This window comes from Pogona vitticeps, chromosome 7 (genome assembly GCF_051106095.1).
Source record: "Pogona vitticeps strain Pit_001003342236 chromosome 7, PviZW2.1, whole genome shotgun sequence".
Taxonomy (NCBI): domain Eukaryota; kingdom Metazoa; phylum Chordata; class Lepidosauria; order Squamata; family Agamidae; genus Pogona; species Pogona vitticeps.
Window position 1 is genome coordinate 2,662,501 of NC_135789.1, and position 25,843 is coordinate 2,688,343.

The following is a 25,843-nucleotide window of genomic DNA, read 5'->3' on the forward strand; positions in this document are numbered from 1 at the left end:
GGACATCTGTCAGGAACGTCATGTCCACTTCTCCTCTGGTGGTGGTGGTGGGGGGCTGGACTAGATCACCCAGAGGCCCCTCCCAACGTGACAGTTTCATGGGTGCACACTTGCTGATAGAAGCCTCAAGAGGACAAGCGTGCACCATCCTGCAAGAATGAGTTCTGCCACAATCCCTTTTTTGCAGTCTTGTTCCCCCCCCAAAAAAAAACCCCAGGGGGACTTCCAATCTTTGAGCTATGTCGAGAGGATCTGTCTATAAGTTTGAGAGGGAGGACAGCTGGGATCCCCATTCCTGCTTATAAAGAGATTTACGATACAAGGTCCAGGGTGCCTGCCTAGATTTTCAAAACCTTTTGCAAACCTAGGACATTTCTCCCTCCCTGGTCCCTGAGTATGAGGATCGGGCTAAAATCCTTCCCTTAAATGTCCAGGAAGGAAAAACAAAGTTGATTTCACATCATTGGTGCCCACTCTGGTCACACTGGCCTGCACCCAGGAAACCTTGGTTTCTATGTTAAAATAACAGTTTTAGTTCAGTTTAGCACACCCATCCTCCAAAGACATAAAATGGGACTGGCCTTTTCTGGAAAGAGATCTTTTTTAAGACCCTAAGCCGTCCTTGATCTCTGATGAGAAATCTTACTCTCAAGAGAGTTGTATTTTAGGGCAGGGTCTTCCTCAAAGCAGGTGAGACCCTTCTTTTGACATAAGAACTTCATGACATGAAGCTGCTGGCCAGAAGCCTCCCTCGCCCCCTTCAGTTTCACAGCTCTGAAAACCTCTGGACTCAGCAAGTCTAAGAAGCTTAAGAGAACAAAACAAAACAGACCTGGACCCCAATAAACTCCGAAGCCCCCACTGCCTTTGGGCACAGAGACTTTTGCAGGTTCAGCTCCTAGAGAGCTGCAATGCTGGTTTTTGGGAATCTGTCCCCTTTTCATTAACATACATAATGCACCCAGCATTATGCACCTTTTTTTAAAACATTAAAATAAATAAATAAATAAAGCCCACATCCCTAAACAGCAACAAACGATTACTTTCGTTTTAGGTCGGACACTTCCCTTCCACGCTAACGAGACTTCTTCTGCTCAGGTTTGGCATGAAAGAAAACGGAAAGGAAGACCTCACGCCGTGTAAACGATGAATGCAAAGGGCCGCTCGACAGAAAGGAGGGTGGCGTCCCCAACAGGGTTGTGGGTGCCTCGTCTTCCCATCCCTTTGGTAATCATTAGCCGCATAATTCATTAGAAGCTTTAATCGGGTCACTGTCTCTCTTTTCAGACCTCTTCCGCCAGCGTCCCCTGCCAAGACCACCCACCCCCGGCGTCTCCTACACCTACCCTTAATCTTTTGCTTTTTCCAGCAAGGGATTTATTAAAATTAAAACAGATTCGATGGCGCTCCAGATACCAACAAAAAAAAAAAAGTGCTTCGCAAAGCGGGTGGTAGGGGAAGCGAGGTGCAAACGCCCAAGACGTTCGTCTCTAAATTGTTTCTAAATACCTCCGGCAAACGAAATCCTAACCGTCGGTGTTGAAAGAGAAGAGAAGAACGGGGGGGGGGGGGGAGAGAGAAGAAAGAAGAGACATAAGGCATAAATGGTTCTTTTACTAAGACGTAAAAGCGGTTATAATACAGTGGCATCATCCTGGGGTACTTTGGTGGGAGCAGGAGAGGTGCGAATGGATCTTCGGCAACTATAGATTTCGGCTCGGGTTACCCCGGGTAATCAGCGCAGCTTTTAGGCTCAGCTTTCCCTTGCTTCGCTGCTTTGATGATAGAGTTGAAATCCCAAAGCTTTTATGATTAATTACTCCCTGTAGGTCTGCATATTTCAAGGGGGAATATATATGTATATATATGACAGAGCGAGAAAGAGAGAAAAACCTGTACCGCACGAGAGCAGCCCAGAAGGGACAGGTTTTAGACGCCAGTTTTGACAAGCTCGGAAGAGTAAAGGAGGCACACCCCGATCATCAGCACCCCTTTGTATCTGGAAGCTCGATTATTTCAGCGCTTTAAATACAATAAGAGACCAGTTCTGCAATACAAGATGATGGACGTGAGACGCAGCCTGTCGCTTAGCCACACAATCCAGCAACAACCCAATAACGGTTCGGTGCGCTTAGACACAGTGAAACCAATAGGAACTGATGAGACACACGGATCGGTTCAGCTCTGATTTGCTGATTTCTTTGTATTCTGGTTAGTAAGGACGTGTTTTAAAAACTCAGAAATGAGAGATGTTGAAGGAGGCAGGTTCCTCCATCCAGCCCGAGGGGCTCTGACCGTTTTAACTCTACCTCTGAAACATTTTAATGTTGAATTAGTATCTCCACCTCTTTCTTCTATAGAACCTCCTTGCCTTTCATATCTATAGAAAGACAGGTACTATAATCTCATCCTCTCCGTGCTGGGACAGTCACTGTATCCACCCACCAGTGTAAACAGGGCAGAATCTTATTCCTGCTTAGTTTTCAAGATTTTACCAAAATCCACAGATTTCTTTATACCTAGGAGAGGAAGAACAAAATATTTAAACAGTCTGAAAGCAACAGGAAGTACTGTAAAATTGAGACTTCTGCATGTCTAGATGAAGCCTTGAGGCAAACACAGCCTGTCTGTTACCCATTAAAATACAGTACAACTGTCTTAGAGCAGGTCTTTACTGCTGCCTGTAGTAGTAGTTGTTGTTGTTGTTGTTGATTTGATTGTCCTTTAATGTTATTGTACTTTTAGGACTCATGCTTATCATGATGCCTTTTCTGAATTTTTATTGTTGCTTGTACAGTATTGTTACTATTATGTTATTCTGAACTTGCTCTGTTTGCCTCCCAGAATAGCTGGCCCTGTTACTAGCTGAGCAGGATAAAAATGTAAACAAACAAACACATCCTTGTGTTTGTACTGTCTGAGATGGGAAGTTTATAAACACCTTTAATGGTCATTCCATGCGATTATAGACTAAATGAACAGAATCATCACGTCCGGATCACAAGGCCCCTAGAGTTTATGTTGATCAGGCAGCAAAAAAAAAAAAAAAAAAATGCTTTTTGTCCTATATGGGACCCCACATTTTTAGAAGATACCGTATTTTTCGCACCATAAGACACACTTTTTCCCCACAAAACAGGGGGGTGGAAAGTCTGTGCGTCTTATGGAGCGAAGAAAACAGATTATATTTTCCTGTTTTCTTCTCCTAAAAAAATTGGTGCGTCTTATGGAAAGGTGCGTCTTATGGAGCGAAAAATACGGTAGGTCTATGTTCAGAAAACAGCAGACCAGACAAGGAGAAGCAAGTCCTAAGAGGAACGGTTGAAGGAGCAACACATGTTTTAACACAGAGGAGAAACAATACGGGCGAGACTTGATAAAAGTCTTCAGATATCTGAATGGATTTTATGCAGGAGATTCTGCAATATTCTGTTCTTTGCTGTTCCAGAGGGCAGGATGAGAAACGGCAGGGACACTGCAGGAAGGTGACACTACAGACCGATAACCACTGTTTGGCTGTCGGCACAATCCTTCTGGACAGGGTAGGTCCTCAAACTGAGTCTGGACGGTCCTGTATCAGGATTTATTTATTAGATTTCTATCCCACTCATGTAGACCCAAGGTCTATTCTGGGCGGTTGATAGCCATAATTGCATTCTGCATTGCAGATACGCAGTTGAAGGGGGGCTTGGACTCTAAGACCACTTCCGTCCCTTTCAAATCTTACAATTTATGATTCCTCGGACCTGCATTTTATCTGCAAGCGCCACGCAGACCAGAGGCGCCCTTCCTCCCTGCTCTTTGAGATCACAAGGGAAGGGAGTTGGAAACCTGAAGCATGACACCTTTAGCGGCAAACAAAATGCTAAGCAAGGCATTCCTGCAAGGTGAAACAGGCAGCGGTCTAGCAGAATCAAGGAAAACAGAGGCTGTGGTTTATTTAGAGACCCCTTTGGGGCAGAGAGGGACTCCGCATCATGTCTAAACCTAAAACGCAACGGTACCAGGGACAAAACCACCGGGGGAAAAACATCTCTCTGATATGCTGGTTTTCTGTGTGGCAAAGAGAGAGAAAAAAACAATCTTATGAGCCTTCCACCTCTCTCTGAAGCATTATGGTTTCATGGGTTTAGCATCTTAAATAAGACACGGCCCTTAAGCATGACCCCCCCCCTTTTGTACTCAACTGTGCTCAGTGAAGGGTTATGTGGCTAAGACCAGCCAACCTGGACTTCTTCTGAACAGAAAGCAACTGGGGAGTAGAGCAGATAAAGGATTTGGTGAGGATCAAGTAACCCTAGGTCCCAAAGCTATAGAAATGGGGTGAAATTTGTGCCAAGTGAACAGGAAAAAAAATTAACCTGATATTCTCTTCTTTCTTGCTTTGATTTCCAAAACACAGCTGAGAGGTCTGAAGGCTTATTTTTATGAACATATGGGCTACAGTCTTGCTTTCCTTTTTAAGCATAAAAATGTGGGTTTAGGGGGGGAAGGGGCGGAGACAACCTTGAGGTCAGAATTCACACAAAACCCAGATTTAGAAAAATCTCTCTCTCTCTCTCTGTTTTTGAGTCGACAGCTTTAAAACTTTAGATCCTCACTTTAAAAAAAGAGTTCATTCTTTCAAGATAAATGCAACAGAAATGTTGCAGGGCCATGAACAGAGCAGCTTCCATCTGCTGAAAACGATGCTTGGATTTATTGAGACGCAGCTTTTATTATTATTATTATTCTGAAAGGGCTCAGCAGTCAATTGCTTGCCCTTTTAGACTCTAAAAGGCAGGCTGACCCCAAATTTAACCTTAACCCGACCTCGTTTTCGCTGAGTGCAGGCCTGTGCCCTTCACTGCATGGCCGGGATCTCTTCTGAAGCTCTTGCCTGTTTCACCTGCAGCTCCGTCCACTTGAGTCAAATACCGTAAAGAAGTTAAGAACTGGCTAAAACAGAATCCCCAGACCAATTAACGGCTCTTTCTCCGCCAAGAGGGTGTCTGTTTAGACTGCAACGCCAGTTACACAGGCCCCTGCCCCAGTTCACCAACAACGGATGCCCCTCTGTGGCTGAAGAATACATGAAGCCTTTCCTTAAGACTTTATTTATTTATTAGATTTCTATCCCGCCCATCTAGACCAAAGTTCTACTTGATAGGTTTGTAGAATTGAAGATGCATTCAGAGTTCAAGAGGAGAGCAAGGGTGGGTGAGGTAGGTCAAGACAAGGAAGACACCAGAAAAATTGGGGGGGGGGGGAAGAGAGGGAAACTGGGAATCATTTTAGGTTAAGAATCAAGGCTTGAACAGGTACCTTTCTTCTTGAGAAACGACCTTCTGTTTGCGAGTGGGCTTTGGCGTACTCTGGCGTTTTGTAGAAATTTCACTGCTGTCGCGATCTACATACCAGGCGGTGGGGAGTAAGAGGAGAAAAAAAGAAAGAAAGAAATGGTTTAAAGTTGGGGACAAATCAGGATTCAGATTCTGAACAGCATACACACAGAGAGAACAACGCCATCAAAATACCAAGGTCTACCAGAACGAAAGCAGCTCATCCTAAATGAAACATGACAGATCATGCAGAGTTTTCATTGAGAATCTGAGTTATACAAAAATCTGGAATCCACAGGTGGGGCTGCTTGCTAAATGGCTCTTTTTGTTTTAATCCTTCTCCTACACACCACATTTGCAATGCAGAAAAAAATTAACATAGCATTATTACGATATTGCATGAAGCATTTTGGAGGCTCGAAATGCAACAGACAGGAGGCTCCTGAGTCGTTAATTATTATCATCCAACCTGGCCTACCTCAGAAGATTGCTATAAAAATAAGATGGAGATGAGTAAAGCCCTAGACACCACGAGGAAACATCGTGGAACAGATAACTTAATAATTAAAATAATAAAGAAACTATATATATAAACTGTTGCTTCCAGAAGCCAACTGCTAGCTACTGATTCTTGCAAATGCTGGTTTCCACTGGCCCAAATTAGCCACCTGATCCCCTTAAAGCAGTGGTTCCCATCTTTGGGCAAACCAAATCTTCTTGGACTAGCAACTCTCAGAAACCACAGTCAGCACAGCTGGTGGTGAAAGCTTCTGGGAATGGCAATTCAATAACACCCGGGAAGCTGTCTTATATTGAGTAGTATATTGTCCCTTCATGGTCTCCCATCCTAGTAGAAACCAGGCCTGACCCTGCTTAGCTTCCAAAATCAGAAGAAATCAAGATGCTTTCACGGTGGCGTACAAACACCGTTGCATCCAGTTGGTGAGCAACGGTGTTCGAATGAACCAGAGCTTATGAGCGGGCCACGAAGGCATCCATCCAACCCTTCAAACTGAAGTAACTCTGAAGGAAACATGAAAAGATAGGATTCGACAGGTTTCGAGGAGTTACAGTTGAGGTCCACGAGCTTTGTCGGGGTGGGCAACCCAACCCCAGAACCTCTTTGCCATAACTCAAACAAATGCCTGTCATCACCTGGTTCTCAAATATGCATCTCAGGTCAAGGAGCAGAGTTCTGATGGATTTTAATGGCCCTTTTGATGTAGTCCTGGGTGCATTCCATCAATGTTGTATGTATGTGTGTGTGTTTTTTCCCTTTTAAATTGCACCTCTTATTTCTTTAAATACATTAATCAGAGGAGTGTAGGCAAAACGGATCCATCGGACAATGCAATAAACATGAATTATCATCTATCCAACATGCATAATGGCTTAAAAAAACATAATAGGAGGTGTAGTTTAAATGATTAGTTATTACACCTGCGGTGGGTCTGATTCAATTGGGGAAAATCATCTTTAATAGGTTAAAAGGTTTAGATCACCCGGCTTCCCCCTTAAAGTGGCTGTAGAGAGACATGATGGAGTATGCTGTCATTACTAATTCATTTAAGAAAAGCATACGGGGATACAGCAAAGAACAGCATAAATGAGCCAATCCAATTTAGACATCAGGTAAAGCAGAAAAACACCTTTTTAAAAAGCATGATAAATGAATTTGCGAAGGAGATGAAATTCGTATTTTTATTTTAACGGGAAATTTGACCAAGTCCCAGTATACTTTAGAGTTTGTGGAAACGTACCGGGGGGTTGGTGGGGTGGGTTGAAGAGGGAAGAGGCAAAGGTGGGTGGCAAAAAAAAGCAGCTGCTTTTTAAAGTTTAGCACTCAGTCATTTCAAATCATAAAATAATATGGCACCCACCCACCTTTCCGCACGACACATAAAAGGGCACTTTGGTCTTGTTTATGCCTCTCTTGAACTGTCTCCCTGGAAATGCCAGCAATAGGGAAATTGCACATTTACACTGCATAGGTATCGGGCGCCAGATGCAGAAGGATAAACGGCACAAATTAATAACCGCGAGGGGGAAAAATATGCTGAACAAGGATGTGTCCGAATAAGCAGACGTAGAGACGTGCTAGCATATCAAAAGCTACTTTGCTTTCTGTATTAATCACTTGCTTCTTTTAAAACTCTTCCAGGGGCTTCGCTGTTAGAGAGGAAGTGAGGGCCCAGAAACGAACGCGCTTCGGTAAAGGCCTGGCGGAAGGCAACATTTTCAACGCCTGTGAGATCAATCTGCTCTATCAACTCAAATCTTTAGATCACTCCAGAGTCGCTGTGCTTTTGGGAGGATGACTGCTCTGAGACATCCTAGGTGATTCACTGGCAGTGGGTTCAGAACAAGCCAAAGGAATTAATCTTCTAATCTGTAGATCTTCCATTATACATATATGGGCCCGAATCTGGTAAGGTCCATCTGCCAATGTTTGCTCCGTTAGTGTAAATTTCAGCGGCAAAGGGCTGAAATTAAGAACTTGATGTAGGCACGTGCCACCGCGCACCACCAGTTGTGTGACCTGCTGCGCAACAGTCAACGCCTATGCTGACTTCTTGGCATGCGGAAATTTGCTCCACCTGAAATTGATGCCAATGGAGTTATGTTGCCATAAATAGGTCAGGAGGCTCCGTATGGGCAAATCTGTCTCTTTCACTTTCTTCCCTATGAAAACTTGGAGAGAAAAAAAGCAAACCACTCGTTTTGTAAAGACCCTAATTTTTGTAAAATGCACGAAGAAATTTGCTAATTGTGGCGAATTTTGGTTCCTTCAAAAGGAACCACGCAAAACGTTCTACCACCAACCCTGAGCAAATTTAATAGGCCTACGTACTTCCTCCATCTGTTTGCCATGGAGCAGTTAAAGAGGAATGAAACTGCCTGGTGAAAAAAAAGGAGGATTTCGTTTAATTTAGCACCACAAAGATACCTGAATACACAAGGGTTCTATGCCAGGTTTTAAGGGCTAACCACTCAAAGCCCACATGTTTGTTGGATGACAGTGTAAGTTCTCTATTTAAAAGTTCCATTTTTTCAAAAAAAAAAGTCAGGGTTTTTTCACCATTAATGCAGAAGTTGGTTGATTTTGACAGGTCTCGGTAATAATACTTCATTTAAAAAAAAAACAGCAGCACCAGACCAAGGCTCACCCATCCCTGCTTATGAGATCATCATCATCTTAGCACTGCAGAGCTGGAAGAGACCCTACAGACCACTGAGTCCAGCCCTTGACAAGGAGGCCCCACGGGGGAATCGAACTCCCAGCCTCTGGCTCTACAGGCAGAGACCTCAACCACCGAGCTATCCAGCAGAAGAGGCAACAGCTGTTACTACAACACAGTCGGTTTTTTAAAAGGAGCAGATTTGCCTGTTTAGCCAAATACAGTGAGACAGAGTGTTTTTTCACCATCATCTCCTAGTCCCTTCAATTTAAGATGCCTAGAATTGAACCCCGGGCTCTTCTGAATGCAAATCCTGACCTCTTCCGCTCAGCTACGGCCGCTCCTCATCCTGCATTGCTTGCATGTTGCCAAACAATCCCACCCAATGTGTGTTGGGGGGTGGTATGGGTCCCACTTTGCAAAATCTCCACTTTCCCCACATCTCGGATGGTACCTGGGATTACAATCTTTATAATACTTTACTGCTGTGGCTTAAGGGAGTCGTGGTGCAAAGTATTTGGATGATACCGGGTTGCTGGCCTTTGAGATAAAACTTTTGGACTGAAAAAGCTGCGTCCTTCTTCTTGCTCTAAACTCCTGAACTGAACTACCAAGATTGCGCAGAGCCAGTGGTGGCTTTAGTGAAGAAAAACAAATCCAATCTCTAATAGATTAAACCAACAAGGGGTTGTAGCCTCCTGAGCATCCCTTTGGCTACACACAGTCATGCACAATATATACATATTTTTTTAAAAAGGTGGATCAGTTGCATAGGAGAAAGAGAGAACGCGCAAAAAAATATCCACTTTTCAATAAAGCCATTCTATCAAAAAAATGAAATCGCTCCATTAACGAGAGCTAAATTATTTAAAGGGCCTCCTCCATCATCCGTTTCATCTTTTTGCTAAAGGTCTATTGATTGAAAATGACATTACAAAATTATAGCTAAGAAAGAAAGATTCTTTCTCGCCGCACATGCTTTGGCAGAGGTATATTCAGCTTGCCTGGTTGAAAACAGTATTTGTCATTATCGATATGAACAAGTTTCAGGCAGGAAGAAAACTGGATATTTTCAACAAAGTATTTTCTCTGTCCCCTTCCCTCCCTACCGATTCCTCTATCTATCTATCTATCTATCTATCTATCTATCTATCTATCTATCTATCTATCTATCTATCTATCTGTCTGTCTGTCTGTCTGTCTGTCTGTCTGTCTGTCTGTCTGTCTGTCTGTCTGTCTGTCTGTCTGTCTGTCTGTCTGTCTGTCTACCCATCAACCTATCTACCCAACCCATTAAGACATTTACTGTATATTCTGCCACTATACAATGAAAACAGCTTACATTTTATCTTGCCTGTCCTTCTGAGATAAGAGAAACATACACCTGGCATGACTGGGAATATCCAGGTAGTTTTCTGAGTAATCTAAAGTTGAACTGCAAAAATTTCTGATTTCTGAGCAAGAACTGTTCTGCTAGAATGAGGAATCTAGGGGCTAGAGGTAGGGGAACAAAAAAAAAAAAGGATTTTGCCTAATAAAGGGCTTTGAGTGGCATCCAGATTTTTTTTAACACTCAGAACAAATTCCTGCAGGCTTTCATTCCAAGAACACACCTTAAATTAATTAAATCTGACAAGCGTAAAATCTGCCAACCCTGAAATATAGCAGGACCATGGTATCTGTGGGGGAAACTGGTTCCAAGGCCCATCTCCCCCATGGACGGCAAAACAATGTCTAGCCAGCATTATACACTGCATGGTCTCTAACTCCCTCTTGTGGCCAGTTCTGGTAAACTCACCCTGGAAATACATACCGCAAATTATGTATTTCTGGGGGTTTTGATTTTGTATTTTCAGGCAGCGGATAAGTGAATCAGCGGATACCAATCCCATGGATATGGGGTCCTACCATACATCATTTCAGTCACCCTAAATCTTGTCAATGTAAAACTCACAAGATGCCCTGTAAAGTCGTTTTAATGTGAAATGTCTGTCCCTGAATACCCAAGTGAGCTTTGGGAACAACTGAGGGGATTTGAACTCGGGGCTACCTTGGTTTAATCTATGATGATATATAGCACACACAAACACACACAAACAAAAGGAACACGAAAGTTATTACGATCAAGGGGGAAGAGGTAGCAGTGACAGATCAAGGGGAACTGATCAACACTCAAACAAAAAGTGGCATTTTCTCTCATTGCTTGCTCTGCACCATCCTGAATTTACAGCCTCCAACTTTTCTAAGGTTTTGCAGGATGATGTTGGATTCTTTAACAACTGGGAAGTCCACAGAGGCCACAGGGGGGTCTGGTCAGAAGCAAGTTCAAAAACTCATCTTTCAATAACTGAACTGGCACGTTCAAGATTCACTATCCAGTTCTGAAATTTATCTATTTAATTCTTCGCTTTTCCAAATATTGCCCGTGTACGTCTGTCTCAGCAGTCCAAATAAACCGAACAGAAGTGCATTTAAAAGAATCGGTCTGTGGAGTGAATATGTTTAGAAATGTGCATTTTGAAAATAAATATGCTTACAGATACATTTTTAAATCTGAATTTTCAAGGTGATTTTATGGGGACGAGATTCTCACTGATTAAATACAGAAACAGGATGGAGCAGGCTGATAATCAGAATTTCTCAAACTTGCTCACCCCTTGTTTAAAAAAGAACCATGCCTCTAAAGATCAAATTCTTGATTCTAATGCTCTGAAGTCTGGCATCAGGTCTCAGATAAAGGAATACCACCTTCCCACTCCTTGCAGACCGGTGTGTGTGTGTGCGCGCATGTTGAGTTCGGGGGGGGCGGAAAGAGAAAGAAAATGCTGTTTTAAGTAAGATGAAGGTGGGAGGAATATCTATACTCTTGTCAGGTTCAGCTTGACAAATAAGGCCATTGGTGGCACAAGGAAGTAGTAGCAAAGCAGCTGTTAATCAGGGTAACACATCGCAGAACGCTGATGCTAGCACTCGTGAAAAAATGCAAGAGGCTAATTATGAAGCTATATATCTCGCTAAAGAGGCACCGTTCCTCCAGATTCCAGAGAGCGCATCCTCAAAGTGAGGGTCCCGGACTAAAGGAGAAATCCCCCTTCTGTCTCTTCCATCCAGCTCTCGTCCCTGCTTCCGGACTCGTTCCTCCAAGCCTGCCAAGAATTTTTTTCAAAAACGTTAGTGTCATTCCGTTTTATTTTAAAGAAAAGCATTCATTACTTGCAAAGCAGAGAACGGAAAGAGGTCAGCAAGCCAGGAAAGGCAAATTTGCTATTTCCTTGCTCCACGCTGACATCTTCCTAACTAAAAAACTAGGAAGAGTCTTTATGGACCCAAAAAGGCTAGTGAATTTTATTAGTGTGTCTGAAAAAGCAGCCTACAGTCAACAAAAGCTTATGGCCATTAAAACTTTCTAGTCCTAAAGGCGCCAATATTCTGCCATTGGCTGACATGGCTATCCAACTTTTTATAAACCCCTGAAATCCTGAAAATGATTTGATGGCTATTTAACCCTGGATTGCTAGCTATCGTGGGGAGAGAGAAAAACAGAACTCAACATGATTTATACCCATTTGCAATGTATGGGTAGAACAATCCGGTCAGTTTGGCTTTCTCCAGCATTCCAAACGTTTTCTGCTTGGAAGTTCTTTCCATTCTTAATAGATGATTTGCAAATTTTGGTAAATTGCAAAGCTGCCAACGAGGGGTGCTAAGAAATCAGGAGCAGCTGGAAAGGTTACCATGGACGGCACTATTCCTAGGAAATGGGCCGGCCAGCTCAATGTACACGCTCATTATTACTATGCTAACAGCTAGCACTGCTCACCTGTCGGGGTGATGGTGGGGAGCTGCAAGACAGCAAGACAGAGAAGATGGGTGAAGCCAGGGAAGGGTGGACAATCCTTATTTATTAGCCTATCCTACCCCTGGGGGTGTTGTGAGGATAAAGGGAAGGGGGGAAAAGGAGAGTGTCAAGGCAGGCCTCTTGGAGAAAATTGTATGGAAGGATTGGGGGGGGGAGATGGCCATATTTTATCAGTGGGGTCGATTTTAAACTACTGACAGCGAAGCATGAGTTTAAAGTAAGTATTGAGTTTAATTAAAGGCATCCAGCTCTTTTTTTGGTCGGTTTGTGTTCTGAGTTCTGGAACACAATGGTGAAAGGTGAAACACAACTGAAAAGATTAAAAATATGTATAACAGTATGGGAGTTTTTATTTAACGGGGGGGGGGGAACGTACCTTCCCCTCCTTTTTACATCTCAGAACTACAGAAGATTCAGCAGAATGCTAATTTATTCAAATTTAATGGATTAATCACTTGACTAGTCTGTCAAGAAGCAGGTGACCAACTAAACATCGCTTAATTGGTCAAACAGCCCTATTAATAGCCACTGCCCTACATTATAATCATCTAATGCTTCTTAAAAGCTATTTAGGAAAGCAGTCGTTGTGGCATGATGCAGCCACGAGTATCACTGACTAATTAGCTTTTGCTCGAAATTCTTACCCTTCTGGTTCATATTCTCTTAACCCAACTGCCTACCATTTTTAGCCAATGAACATATACTCCAAAAATGATAGCAAGCTGGGAATCTTTTACCTGGTGAATGTGATTAAGGCCAGCTCCTATTTAAAAAAAAAAACACTAACATTTTAACGAACCAACCTCACAGGGCTGTTGTGAGGATGAGAGCCATGTAATCGAGGTCAAATGCAGCCTATTCCTTGCATAGTACAGGATTTCCAGGGTGAAAAGAGACTCAAAGTGTCATTGAGTTCAGCATCAACCATCCTGCTTAGTCTGGGAAGCTGCCACACGGACCAACACTGGGCTTTGTACTGCAGTTGGTGCGCTAGAGAAATATGACAGATGATGAACCTAAGCTGTGCTTTGCAACCCATAAACGGGTGCACGGGGGGTTACTTTGGAAATGCGCAGTGCTTTGTAGGCCTGGTGGGGGAAAACATCATACCAGACTCCACTCCAAACTACGCTAGTTCTACCTCCTTGTGGAACCGCAGGCCTTGAGATCTTTTCCACACGAGAATGCAGCCTGAGGGCCAAAAAACGGTTGCCTGACCCCTGATGTCACCCTGTTTTACAACAGAATCTTGCCCCGTGCCCCTGATTTAAGCCACAAACTCATAAATAACCCCAGTCCATCCAGAACTGGAGCCTAGAAAAATGTGTTTTTCCCCCCACTGTTTTACATCACAGGTCTATGCATGTGCACAGTGGACTTCAACAGGACGGCAGGGAAGTTGGGACTAAGGGTTCGGCCCCCGTTTCTAATTGCCATACAGAGGGCTTGTCAAATATGGTATTAAGCTACTGGTGTATCCGACTGCATGCAAGCTAAAACGGGATAGCCTTCACACGGCTCATAATTCCAAAGCATAGCCTTGTTACTTAGAACAGACTTGCATGGATAAAAGCAAGGTCAATGGTGTAATTTTCTACCTCTCCCTCCAAAACAAAGTGCAACGTGGCTTCTTCCCAGGTAAGCGGCTACGGGGCTGCAGCCTCACGGATGTCTGATAACAGCATACGTCCTTATCCATAGCGAAGGCTATGGCTACGATCAACGTGGTTGTCTTTCCATCTAAACTGCGGAGAGATTTAATCCTATAGACAGAACACCATATAAGTAACATGTGTATATATATATACGAAATAATATATATTGAGTCTTGTGGATACGGGGCGGAGGGGATGTCCATTTTCAGTCCCCTCTAGAGGAAATTCTCAAAAGGAGAGGACGGGTCGAGACGAACGCAAGTCTCGTCATTCTGAACGACCCTCCCTTAAGTGGGAATTCAAACTGGATTGAGTGGTCCGGCTTCTGCTGCGAGGAATCCGTTGGCCTTTCTAGCCATTGCTAAGGGAAGGTGGTACCAACCTACTGCCAAATACCGACGTCCTGATGCTTGGACAAACAGGGGAATTCTCCACTTTGAAATCCCCATTTCCGCTCCTAAGGAAAGGATAACCTTGGGAAGGAGCCGGAGATCCATCCGATGGAACCCGCAAGGAAAGAGCTACTGCTCCCCCTAGCCGGTGCCACGGGGAACTGCCGCCTCCACCACCACCCAGCCTTCGCCGGAGCAAACAGCAGCCCAAATTAAGTGTTTTCACTCAGTGGAAATGAAATGTTTTGCAAGATGAAACAGAAATAAAATTGTGGTTTTAGGTAATTACTAGTTGGCATTTACATATCACAGGCTGGTTCAACACCTATTCATTTTCCTCTTTTATTTTCAATTTTTTAAAATTGCTCATTAAACCTAGCACATGACAGGGACAGGAAGAGGGGTGGGGAGAGAATTATTCTCCCCCCCCCTTTTTTTGCATGTGTTTTATAATAAAGTAGCACAAAAATCCCCAGATCTGCTTTAAAGGCAGTTATCTAGAGTTATCACAGGCATCCTCCCCACTCCATCAAAACCAAGAGAAGACACAACAAACGTTTGCCACAAATTCTCCAGACCGTGGCTCTCTTTTGGGACCAAGATACCAGGCGCCTCCAGTTTGGAAAAGCCAATGGCGTGGAAGCAAACAGGCAAAGCCTCATGCTTTTCTTTATTCCCACAACCGGGCCACTTTGGCGCAAGCCCATCTTCCGTCTCTAGGATCCACGGGCGGCCCTACGGACGGCCGAAAATGCCTAGAAGCGAGCCAACAAGCTGCCAGGAGCCCACGGCCTGTTCTGAAAAATGCATCCGCAGCACAGCTGGACTCTGCCAGGGGCTGGCTTGCCGCCCGAAGTGGTCGGGAGCAGCACCCTGAAATTGAGACGCAGGCCCGGCCCTGCTTCTCTTCTCTGCAGGGAAGAGGATTCATTTCTCACTCACCGTACAGTCAGATCGAATCACCCGCTTGGGCAGGAGCCTGCCTGTTGTCTCTCCGTGAGAGTCAAAGCCCTGCTTTTTCAGATTGCCGGCACAGGTGGCCAGAGATATGATGGTAGTGGAAGCTCTTTCCTCTTCCTATCTCCCTCCACTGTCAAATAATCGAACAGCCTCCAGGTTGGCCCACTTTTAAATGGCCTGTTCCAGCAGCTCCTTCCTTATATATCCTCTCCGTGCGTTTATCACCAAATGCAATTGGGTCGACCCAGGTAAACGGGAACTGGCTAGACCCGTGGCCTCTAACCATGGGTCCCCAAAGGTTCTTGGACTGCAAACCCCAGAAGCCTTTCCCCATGAGCTGGGCTGGCCAGGATTTCTGGGAGTCGTAGTCCCAAGAATATCGGGGGCGGGGATCCGAGGTTGGGAACCACTGGGCTACAGCGTTTGCAACGCAATTCCCATCACCTCAATCCACTCTAGTCCAAAATCACTAGAGCTAGTGGGCATCAGATTGAGATAAATAACTGCAGTTTTAGACTCATCTCTTGGAATTTCTTCTCAGCAACAGTCAATGTTTATTTTATTTTATTTTATTTTATTTTATTTTATTTTATTTTATTTTATTTTTGGACTAAAGTTCCCAAGCTACTGCAGCCAGAGTGGTGGATTCTGAGGTCTGTGGTTGCCAAAAGTTATTTTTTTCCACCTCTGTTTCTGAGTAGATCGAACAGCACAGAATTGCTGGAAAACATCCTTCTCCGTTGCTCAGTTTTCCAGGAAAGGTAGACTAAAACTCCCATCGGCCACAGCTAACATGGGAGCTGAAGTCCCAAAGTCTTGATGAAGGGCCTGAACGCAAAGCCACAAGCAGGAAGTTACAAAGCGACTTGCCCCCTGTTGCTTGGAGCACTTTATAACCATTGCAAAATATTCCTAGACGCAGTTTGCTTTTTAAAAAAAAGCAAAACAAAAATAAAACAGAAACAGTTGCCCGGCTTGATTCCTTTCTTGTTTTACAAACGGCTGTCCAACGTGAAAGGGCATAAAACATCGTAGAAGAGTTCAGATGATGACATGACAGACTAATCCATTTTAAGGTCTATTGTGCAAATATGTATTTGGGGAATTCTAAAGCTGGGCATTATTGACCCAAGTCTCTCTTAAAACACTTTGATGAATGGGCAAGGGGAGAGAAAGAACCCTCGTCGAAAGGAACAACTTTGCAAAGCAGCCACATTTCAAACGTGAAATATCTTGCCCATCTTCAGTTTTTATTGGCCCAGGTTATAACATAAGAGATTGACTGTCATTTTTTTCTCTCTTTAAAGAAGAAAAAGGAAGCTTATTCCGTTTCAAGCAAGGCGGCTGCAGAAGGGCGACTATCAAAAGCCACTCCAAACAACAGACCCTCCTTCTCTTCGATATGTGCCTCGAAACTAATTTTGATAGCAAAGAAACATTTTCAGATACGGGGCTACAAAACCATTTTGAAACGGCTCTGCACATTCATGTATAACGCTCATTCCAGCAGACACAAAGGATAAGAGGAATACATGTAAATAAAATAATAACCAAGTGCCATCAAGTCCATTCTAACTTAATGGTGGTGACCCTTTCCAAGGTTTTCTAGGTAGAGATTACTCAGAAGTGGTTTCCCATTCCCTTCTTCAGGGTGGGGTGGGGGGGTCCCTGGGGACACGGTGCAGCTGGCCCAAGGCTACCCAGACTGGCTCTCCCCCCTGGGGGCAAAATGGGGAAATCGAACTCCCAACCCCTAGCTTTGCAACCGGATACTGTACGTAACTCACAGAGCTATCCAGCCAGACATAAAGAGAGATATAATTTATAACTAAAGCAAGGCAGAGTTAAAATATATTTCTCTACTCCCTGGTCCAACAGTAAACTGCCAGCCTAGAAAGGAAGGTTGGGGGAGACAGCATATACTCTTAACTTCAGGGGCCAGCAACCCCATGGGGTACCACAGATGCCAATAGCCAAGAGGAAACAACCTACTCTAGGTTCCACTATCTCAGGTCTGGACCTAACTCTTTATAGCTGAAGAATCTGCTTCAGCAAATACCAAGGAATGAGCACGTCATTCCCTCTGAACACAAGGAGACGCTGAGTTGAATCACCCTCCAAGAATGCAAGGAGTGACTTCATTGTGGTGATCCCTGGGCTAAAAATACGAGACCTGTAATGACGCTGGAATACTGGCTGACATGCTCGGTCTTTCTTGCATTTCCCCTCCCTCTGTTGATCCGCCTTCCGGCTCCCCCCACCCTTCCCGACCCCCCCCCCCCGGTTCTCTTTCTCCCACATGTTAATTCAAGCTAAGGCAACAACCGGCAACCTAAAGAGCAACGGCCTCTTTGGAAATTGCAAGGAGAAATCTTAAGAACTGCCCTTCTGACTTTAAAGGTTCTAGTCCTCAAGGAACTGGACAGGAGGGCCTGCTGGATGTTTTCCCTTCTGCTGTTCCAAAAGAAACCAAACCCTTCTCTACATTCCCCGGGACCTCAAAGCCACCCCTGCCGCAAGGCAAACCAGTAAGGCCCCCGTGGGAGAAAAAGCGAGGGAAGAGTTAAGACACGAAGCACAAACCCTTTAGGTATTCTTAATTTTTTTTCCCCTTGCTGAGTTTAATTATGTTTTTATCACACAGTTTCCCTAAGCAGTTCAAGCTGGCCTATGTGGCTCTCGTGCCCCCCAATTTTACTCTCAAAACCACCTCTTGAGGGTAGGCAACAAACGTAGGACAAAGGCACTCACAGAGCCAGTCAAGGCAGAGGGCTGGACTGGAACTCGGGGCTCAAGAGAGGCTGAAATCCCTACTGGATCATGAAACCCACTGAACGACCTTCAGGCAATCTCACCTTGGGCCGGTTAGGACTGAACGACCTCGGAAGGTTGTTGGAAGGGCAAAGAGGGCGGGAGAGAGCCAGATCCCTCTCGAGGAAAAGCAGGATGTAACTAATGCACAATAAATGAATAAATGAGGCTGAGAGACAGAGGCTCAAGCGGGCCCAGCTGAGCTTTCTGGCAATCTGAATGTCTTCTTTTACTCAGCCGGACATGGCGCTGCCCCATGACCTCCTCTGCCAGGGGACTAAATCGTCCCCACGCCCGCCTTTTCATTTTCTGTCCTTACCAACCTGATGCAAAACGAGGGCAAGGTAGGATGAAATATCGGCTTGTAGGGCTGTCGGCTGCACTGTAAATATCCTAGGAATGAATGGACTCCTTCAGGTTCCCAGGAGGGCCATCCGGCATCTTTTATGACCATTACATTCAACTGTTCTTGTGTTGTTGTTTTTAAAAGAACAAAACCCCAAGACCTGTCATGGTAACCTTATGAAGAAAGGGGGGGGGCAGGAAGGGAGAGAAAGGGAAAGGGGGAAAAAAGGGGGGGAATAAAGGACTCCCATCAAAATGCAGCAAATACCACCTTTGCACGCTGCTAGATTGGTGGAAAGGCATTTGGTTGAGTGCAGGGTTCCTTGAGCCTCCCATTCCTGGCATCTCCGAATAGAGTTAGCAAAGGGTGTTACCAACCCCCCAAAACCTGGCGAAAGGGTGCCAGTGTGTACATAACCCTGATCAGGACGAGGAAGGGCCTAAAGAAGGCAGAAGATGTCCAAAGCTCATGTTTAAATCAGTCCTCTGTTCATTATCACTAAAACCGGGACCAGCCTTCTCTTCTATTTAAGCAAAGGCCGACAGCTCAAAATCAGAGCACCTGTCTTTCATACCCAGGAGGGCCCAGGTTCAATCCCTGGCATTCCCGGGGTGGGTGGGTGGGAGGCGGAAGAGGAAGAGATGCGTTTTCAGCGTGGAAGGTTCTGAGCAAGACAGATGCAATTATCTGACTTGGTAGAAGGCGGTTCCATGTGCAAGGGGGAGCCGCCTCTCCACCCAACAGTAGCGTCAGGTTCAAAAGTGTCACAAAGACGCAGTCTCGTGTGCAAAGGTGTTTGTTTTCAGAGCAGAGATCAGACACGTTCAAGGGAAAGAGAAAGAAGGGACCCCAGTAAAATGGGGTGGGGGGGAAAGAAAGGCACAAAAGACTTCTGTGCACCCACATCCTTGCCTAGAGAGGAGTTTGCCCGCTGCCTCTCTGATTGATTCCGGTCCTTCCAACCACCTCACTCAGCACGGCCTAATTTAGCTGGCATTTTCAGTGCAGGTAAAAAAGAATTGCCCCTTCCCTTCCTGGGTCTACAGGGATGTAAGAGGGAGTCTGCCCTTCACTTCTCTGCATTTGCCTTTCCTTCACCCAGTCTAATAATCTTGCATATGAGTTGAAAATGGAGGGATGACTGGGGTACAGAATGAGTTACCTGCTGAGGAGTCTGGCTACTGCACCTCTGCATAAGTCCCTGCCCTCTACTGGTCTTCATCGTTATGCCCAGCAAGTGACCTCGAACTCTAGATGCAGGTTCCTCTGTGGGACACGCAGCAAAGTAAAACCTTTGATGACTCTTGCAGGGGGAAGCAGCTACTGAAAATCAGGAGGGGGGGGAGAAGGAGGGAGGGAAATGCCCCATGTCCATCTCATCCTCAACCCTTAAAAAAAAAAAACTCTAAAATTTACCAAAGGTCACCATCCTGGGTTTGTTTCCCCCCTAGATTACCTTCGGTGTAAAACACATTAACCTACAAATAGACAATCCTACCTCCAGAATCTACTGCAATTTGCAATTTTCTAAGCGCCTTTCTTTTCTCCTAACATGGAGTTTTGGGGGAATCCAGGCAGGACGTCGGAAACCCTCCAAAATGGGGAAGGGGCAATTCAAGGCAGATAAAACACCGGAGTTCTACAGGCGAAGCAACACTGCTGGTTGCTTCTTTTCCTAGTGGCGGTGCAAGTCTTTTTTATTATTATTATTTTCATTTTCCTGAAACCTTGAAGCAGTCAGCACATGTCAGGCATTATTACAATTACACTTTTTACCTACTAAAAAATTAATAACCAATTACCTTCTGCAGGGAGGGAAAGGAAGCCCTTTACCTACGCAAGAAGAACTGCAAAGCATCAGCGGATTAAAGGCACAGATTATACATTTCCTGAGAACTACACCTGAAGCGCAACTCCCATCAGAGTATTTTTAATCTTTGGGGGGGAGCGGTTACTGTTGTAAAACCAGGGTAGAAAGAGTAAAACCAGATGTGAAAGGAGAGTTTATAGTGGAAGTGGGATGGACAAAAGTACCAACAAAACTCTGCCAAAGGAAGAGAGATAAGGGGGGGGGATGCCAATGCAGAGGCGGGGCTTATTGTAAGCCCCACCCACATCCGATTTGATCCCGTCCTCCCCACAACCATCATCTCTGCCTCCTTTTTTCTCCGTGAGAAAGGCACGCCATCCTTCCTTCTGATGACGTTGGACACGTCGTTTTTAGGCACAAGGTTCTAGATTCCAGTCTCAGGCATTTTCTTTAACGAAAGACCCAACGGATTGAGGAAAGATGAAAACCAAGCTCCAAAAATGGGACGCTCTTCTCCTTAAAAAGAGCTGCTCTCTTTTCCTTATAAGGGTGGGTGAGTTTTGGCCCCTACAGGATAGATTTGGACTGCCACTCCCATCACCCACCACCATCGGCTTAGAGTAGCTGAGGAAGATGGGTGTTGTAGTCCAGGAAGACCTTGAAGGGCTGTGTGAGCCAGTCATTTCTGCTCTGCTGGAATATATACCATTTTGTACTGGGTTCCAAAGCTTCTTCGCTAACTTTTTTTTAAAAGGGAGTTTTTTTATTTAAAATCTTTCCACACACACACACACACACCCCGACTCTCTCTCCTGAAATGGGGCCCTGAAGTACATTTTGCTCTCCCGCTCATCAATGGTAACACAATTTGCGTGCCTCCAAGCTCTCCGTCTGGAGAACTGCTAGAGAAATCAACGCTTTTTATCTTAAGGATTATGGATCAACTGCTTGGCTGAGTACCCGTTTTGAGAAATAAAATAAAAATAAAAATGAATCCATTCCTACGAAGGGTCCAGGATTTTTCTTTTTCCTCATTCTTCCCCAATCCCCAAATCCCCTCCATCTCCTGGGTGTCCCCCCCCCACTTTCTCTCTCTCCTTTTTTTTTTTTGTGGGTGGGAGGGGAGTACCGATCTCCCGGCTTCCTTTTCTTTCCAGCCCCACCGTCTTTCTGCCTGGCCTTGTCCACTCTTTTTCAAACCCAGTGGAGATTTATTAACATTTACAGTAAAAACAAATAAAATAAATGCTGAAGTAAGAAACACGGTGAGGTAAGGGCTGCTTTGCTAGCACCATTTGTCTGCGGAAATCCAATTAGCACTCAAGGGGCAAAGATACCTGGAAAAAAGCACCCAATCAAATAAAAAAAATGATACAAAAACATTAACCTGATGGCTAAAAAGTCCACATTTAAAGTAATAAAGGCCCTTTTATCGAGTCTTTTCTATATTTCATTAGGGCACAAATTGACCAAATGTACTTTTCTAAGGCTGGGTTTATTCTTTTTTCCCTGATTTTTTTTTTAAATTAATGTTTATTTATTTACTTAAGCCGAGCTTCTAAAATCTAATGCTTCACTTCTTTTTGCTAGGCTTTATAGCGAAAAGAGGATGGCATTTTGTTATGATTTTCTTTACAGTAAAGAAAAGTGGTAATATATTCTTTTACAAAAAAAAAAAAAAATTAGCCCTACTTGGCAAGACGAACCTGCGCAACTCGAGAGAATAAGAAAAGCCAAGGAGAGGGAGGTCTGTGGGTTGAAGCAGACATTCGGACATAAGAAGCCTCGCGTCCGATCCTGTCAAAGGGCACTGGTTGGCCCAGCATTTTGTTCCACGATGCAGGTGGCAGCGAAAGAGGGGGAACAAAGGGAAACAGGATGATGGAAAGAGGGGAAAGGAGGGGAAGACAGACAGACAGAGAGTGGCAAGAAAAGAGATGAGGATACCAGAAGGAGAAAGGAGGTAGCTAAAAGAAAGGAAGAGAATAGTCAGGCAAGAAAGAGGGGAGAAATAAAGAAGAAAATGGGGGTGTGGTGGAAAGAATAGCAGAAGGAAGGAAGGAAGGAAGGAAGGAAGGAAGGAAGGAAGGAAGTGCTGATGATGGATGGATGGATGGATGGATGGATGGATGGATGGATGGATGGATGGATGGATGGATGGATGGATGGATGGATGGATGGATGGATGGATGGATGGATGGAAGGAAATGCTGATGATTAATGGGTCGGAGACCGCAAATAAAGATTGTATTGTATAAATGCTGATGATGGATGGATGGATGGAAGGAAGACAGAGAAAAGAATGAGAAAGGGGGCAGAAGCAAGGAGGGGAAAAGAGCTGAAGAAAGGAAGAGAATGGAAGGAGAGAAAACAGAGTGAGCAAAGCCAAAAGAAACAGATGGAAGAGCGAATGGTCTTGTCCATTTAAGTAGTGATCCTGCCCGCAATGACATCACCAGCATGCAGCCCAAGATATTATGTTAGTGAATGCGACATGGGAAGGGCAAAGGGCTCTCATCCTTGGTGGGACATATGGATGGCTGCTAAGTACACCTATGCATCTCATGCTTTCTGAGTGAAAATCTGAAAATCAGTTATTTTCAAACCAGGCCGAGGTTCCTTGAAAACTGACCAGAGGTCTTGAGCCAACAGGATCAGGCTGTCCTGAAGGGCCAAGCTTCTCTGCAAAGCTCACATTTATCTGTGAGGAAGTCCATCGCACTTGGTCTGTACTGAATATGCTCTCTCCGGGCAGAGCTTGGAGAAGGTACTTTTTAGACTACAACCCCCAGAATCCCCCCACCCAGCAGGACCACTGGCCTTGCTGACTAGGCAACTGTGGGAGTTGTAATCCAAAAAAGGTGGACAATTTGCGGTCTTTCAGATTATTTTGGAATACACTGTCCAGATTTCCTCATAACCTTTCCTGGCTTGTAGTCTTTTGTAAAAAAAAAATGCTTTAAAATATGCTTTAAAAATCATTATCCTGGCAAGCCAGGTACCAATTATAGACAGAATGGCTGAGGACCGTTCTGTCTACAACCCCGTTTAGCTGGTTGCACCAAGGGGTGGAGAGGAGAAATGACGTCAGCGGCCCCATGCATTGCAATTCCCAAAGCATAAAGGAAAAGGGAGGAGAAGGCAAGGAGGTGGAAGAGAAGAAGCTTTTTCGACTGCAGTTCAGTCTCTGCAGAGTCAGGGAGAGTAAAAAGAGAAATCATTAGCAAGTCCACAGTGCATCCATACTGTAGATCAATTCATTTAGCGCTGGCCCTGTACATTTACAGAAAAGTACTCCTGATATAATAAAGGGCTCATAAACACGCAGAAATTGGGTTAGGCCCGTTTCGAATTCCTGCCAAACAACGAGTCAGAAAAATGAAGCTCTATTTTAATTAGCTGGACTTCCAATGAGTGATTCGATCAGAGCCGAATGCTGGTCTGGATGCATTCTCAGCTTGATGGTCTCTACCGGTGCAGACTAAGAGCATTTCTGATGAGATCAGGGCCCCCTCCCTGCTCTGCGGGCTGTGGCAGAGCCCAAGCGTCCAGGGAGAGCCGGAGGATCGCTTGAGCCAGCGGACCAGGGCCAGCAGGGGTAAAACCTATCACCTCTTCTCTCTCTCTCTCTTTTCATTACGTATGCCTCTCGTTTAGCATTCTGTTGATTTTCATACCCTGCTGGCATGGAATTTGGTACAGCACAGACAGAATTCAGGATTCTTGCTACTCACAGCGTTTACTCTGAAAAGCACAGCTCCTCGTTCTCACAACTCTGAAAGCGGTCACACTCCTCCTACAGGACAACCGACCTCAAGTCATTTGCTCCCCCCTTTGGCCCAGCCCAAAATGTGTCTCACTACGTGTGTTCCACGGGGCCATCAAAACCAACCAGCTCCCTGCTGCTGTGTCCTGCCTCAGTTTCTCCATTGCATCTCTGTCACTCACTAGGTTTATTTATTTCACATGTTTTTATCCTGCCTTTCTCCATAAAAAGAGCCCAAGGTGGTTCCGGACCACGCTCAAGCAAGGACACAAGGGCAGGAGCATAGGAAGCGGCCTTATCCTGTCGTTGGTCCATCTACTCTGAAGTTGTGAATGCGGAAGGGTAATAATTCTCCAGGGTTTCAAGAAGGATTGTACTCTTACCCTAGTACCTGGTGATGCTGAGACCTGAACCCGGGGCCCTCTGCAGGCCAGACATATAGTCTACCCCCTGAACCGCAGCCCCTCCTGCTGAAAGCCATGATCCGTCCTAAAGATCTACAGTGGACCCGCGACTTACAGACGGCTCGACTTACAGACTTTTCGAGTTACAGACTTCTCTGGCTGCAAAATTTAGATTCGACATGCAGCCGGAGAATCGACTTACAGACCAGAAAAAACCCAAAATGGGACAAAAATAGAATAAAAACTGCTGGTTATGGGATTAATCAGTTTTCAATGCATTGTAGGTCAATGGAGATTCGACCTACAGACTTTTCGACTTGCAGCCACCATTCCAATACGGATTAATTCCTTAAGTAGAGGGTCCACTGTACTAGGAATGGTGGGTCGTCCTGCCTCTCCATGCTCTAAAGGCACACAAGGCCACCAGCCTGTGCAGGATTGAGTGTGGCCAACAGTTGGGTTTGACCCACCTGGACTGGACCATCCCTTTGGTAAAAATCCTAAGGGGCTAAGCTTTCAGTGGGACGGTGCATTCTCCTTGCTTCCTTTCAGACTCTGCCCTGGAGAACATCACAGGATCTCCATACACTCAGCCTCAGCCTATGACAGCCTTCTACGAAGCAGCCTTGCTCTTAACTGGCCTGCTCTAATCCCAGGAGTCATCTCTACTCTCAACACTGATTCCTGGTGGCATCAGAGAACGGCGGATGGGAGGAGCCGGAGAACAGAGGGTTGCTGGTTCTCTACAGATCTTGGATGGCCATGGGTCCACCCTTGATCATCCACCCTACTTGGAGGGCAGGGGGCGGCGACCCAAAGATGAGAGCGTGAGAAAAGCCCTGCTGGATGAGACCAAAATCCTCTCTAGTGCAGAACTCTGTTTCCCTTCTCACCAACCTGATGCCTTCATGCCATGGTTCACACCCTTGGGCAACTCAGGTGTTCTTGGACTGCAGTTCTCAGAAGCCTTCGCCACCAGCTTTGCTGGCCCGATTTTCTAGGAATTGCAGTCCAAGAATACTTGGGTTACCCAAGATTGGGAACCGCTGCCTTAACAGAAATTCCACAAGTAAGACATGGGCATCAAGACTGTCTTGCTCATATGCGCCAACAACTGACGTATGGACAACACAGGGAGAAAGGCTACATACGTAAGTGAAGGAAATACATACGTTCATGAACAGTAGCTATTGGTAATCACATCCTTCATGAATTTGTCCAATTCCCTTTGAAAGGTATCTAGGGTTACATTTCTGTAACGGACTATCAAGTGCAACTCACACTCGGGCTGTGCATTGTGCAGCAAAGCACATATTTTCATGCGTCCTAAATCTTCCATC

At 45.0% G+C, this 25,843-nt stretch overlaps 1 protein-coding gene across 1 annotated transcript in view; it reads right to left on the minus strand.

The window, feature by feature from the left end:
- The window catches only part of PEX14 (peroxisomal biogenesis factor 14), a 91,458-nt gene that overhangs the window by 40,804 nt on the left and 24,811 nt on the right, over positions 1-25,843 (minus strand). The window contains exon 3 of the mRNA XM_020782208.3: positions 5,305-5,389. Within this exon, the coding sequence (XP_020637867.3) occupies positions 5,305-5,389 (85 nt within the window). The remainder of the gene's footprint in view (positions 1-5,304; positions 5,390-25,843) is intronic.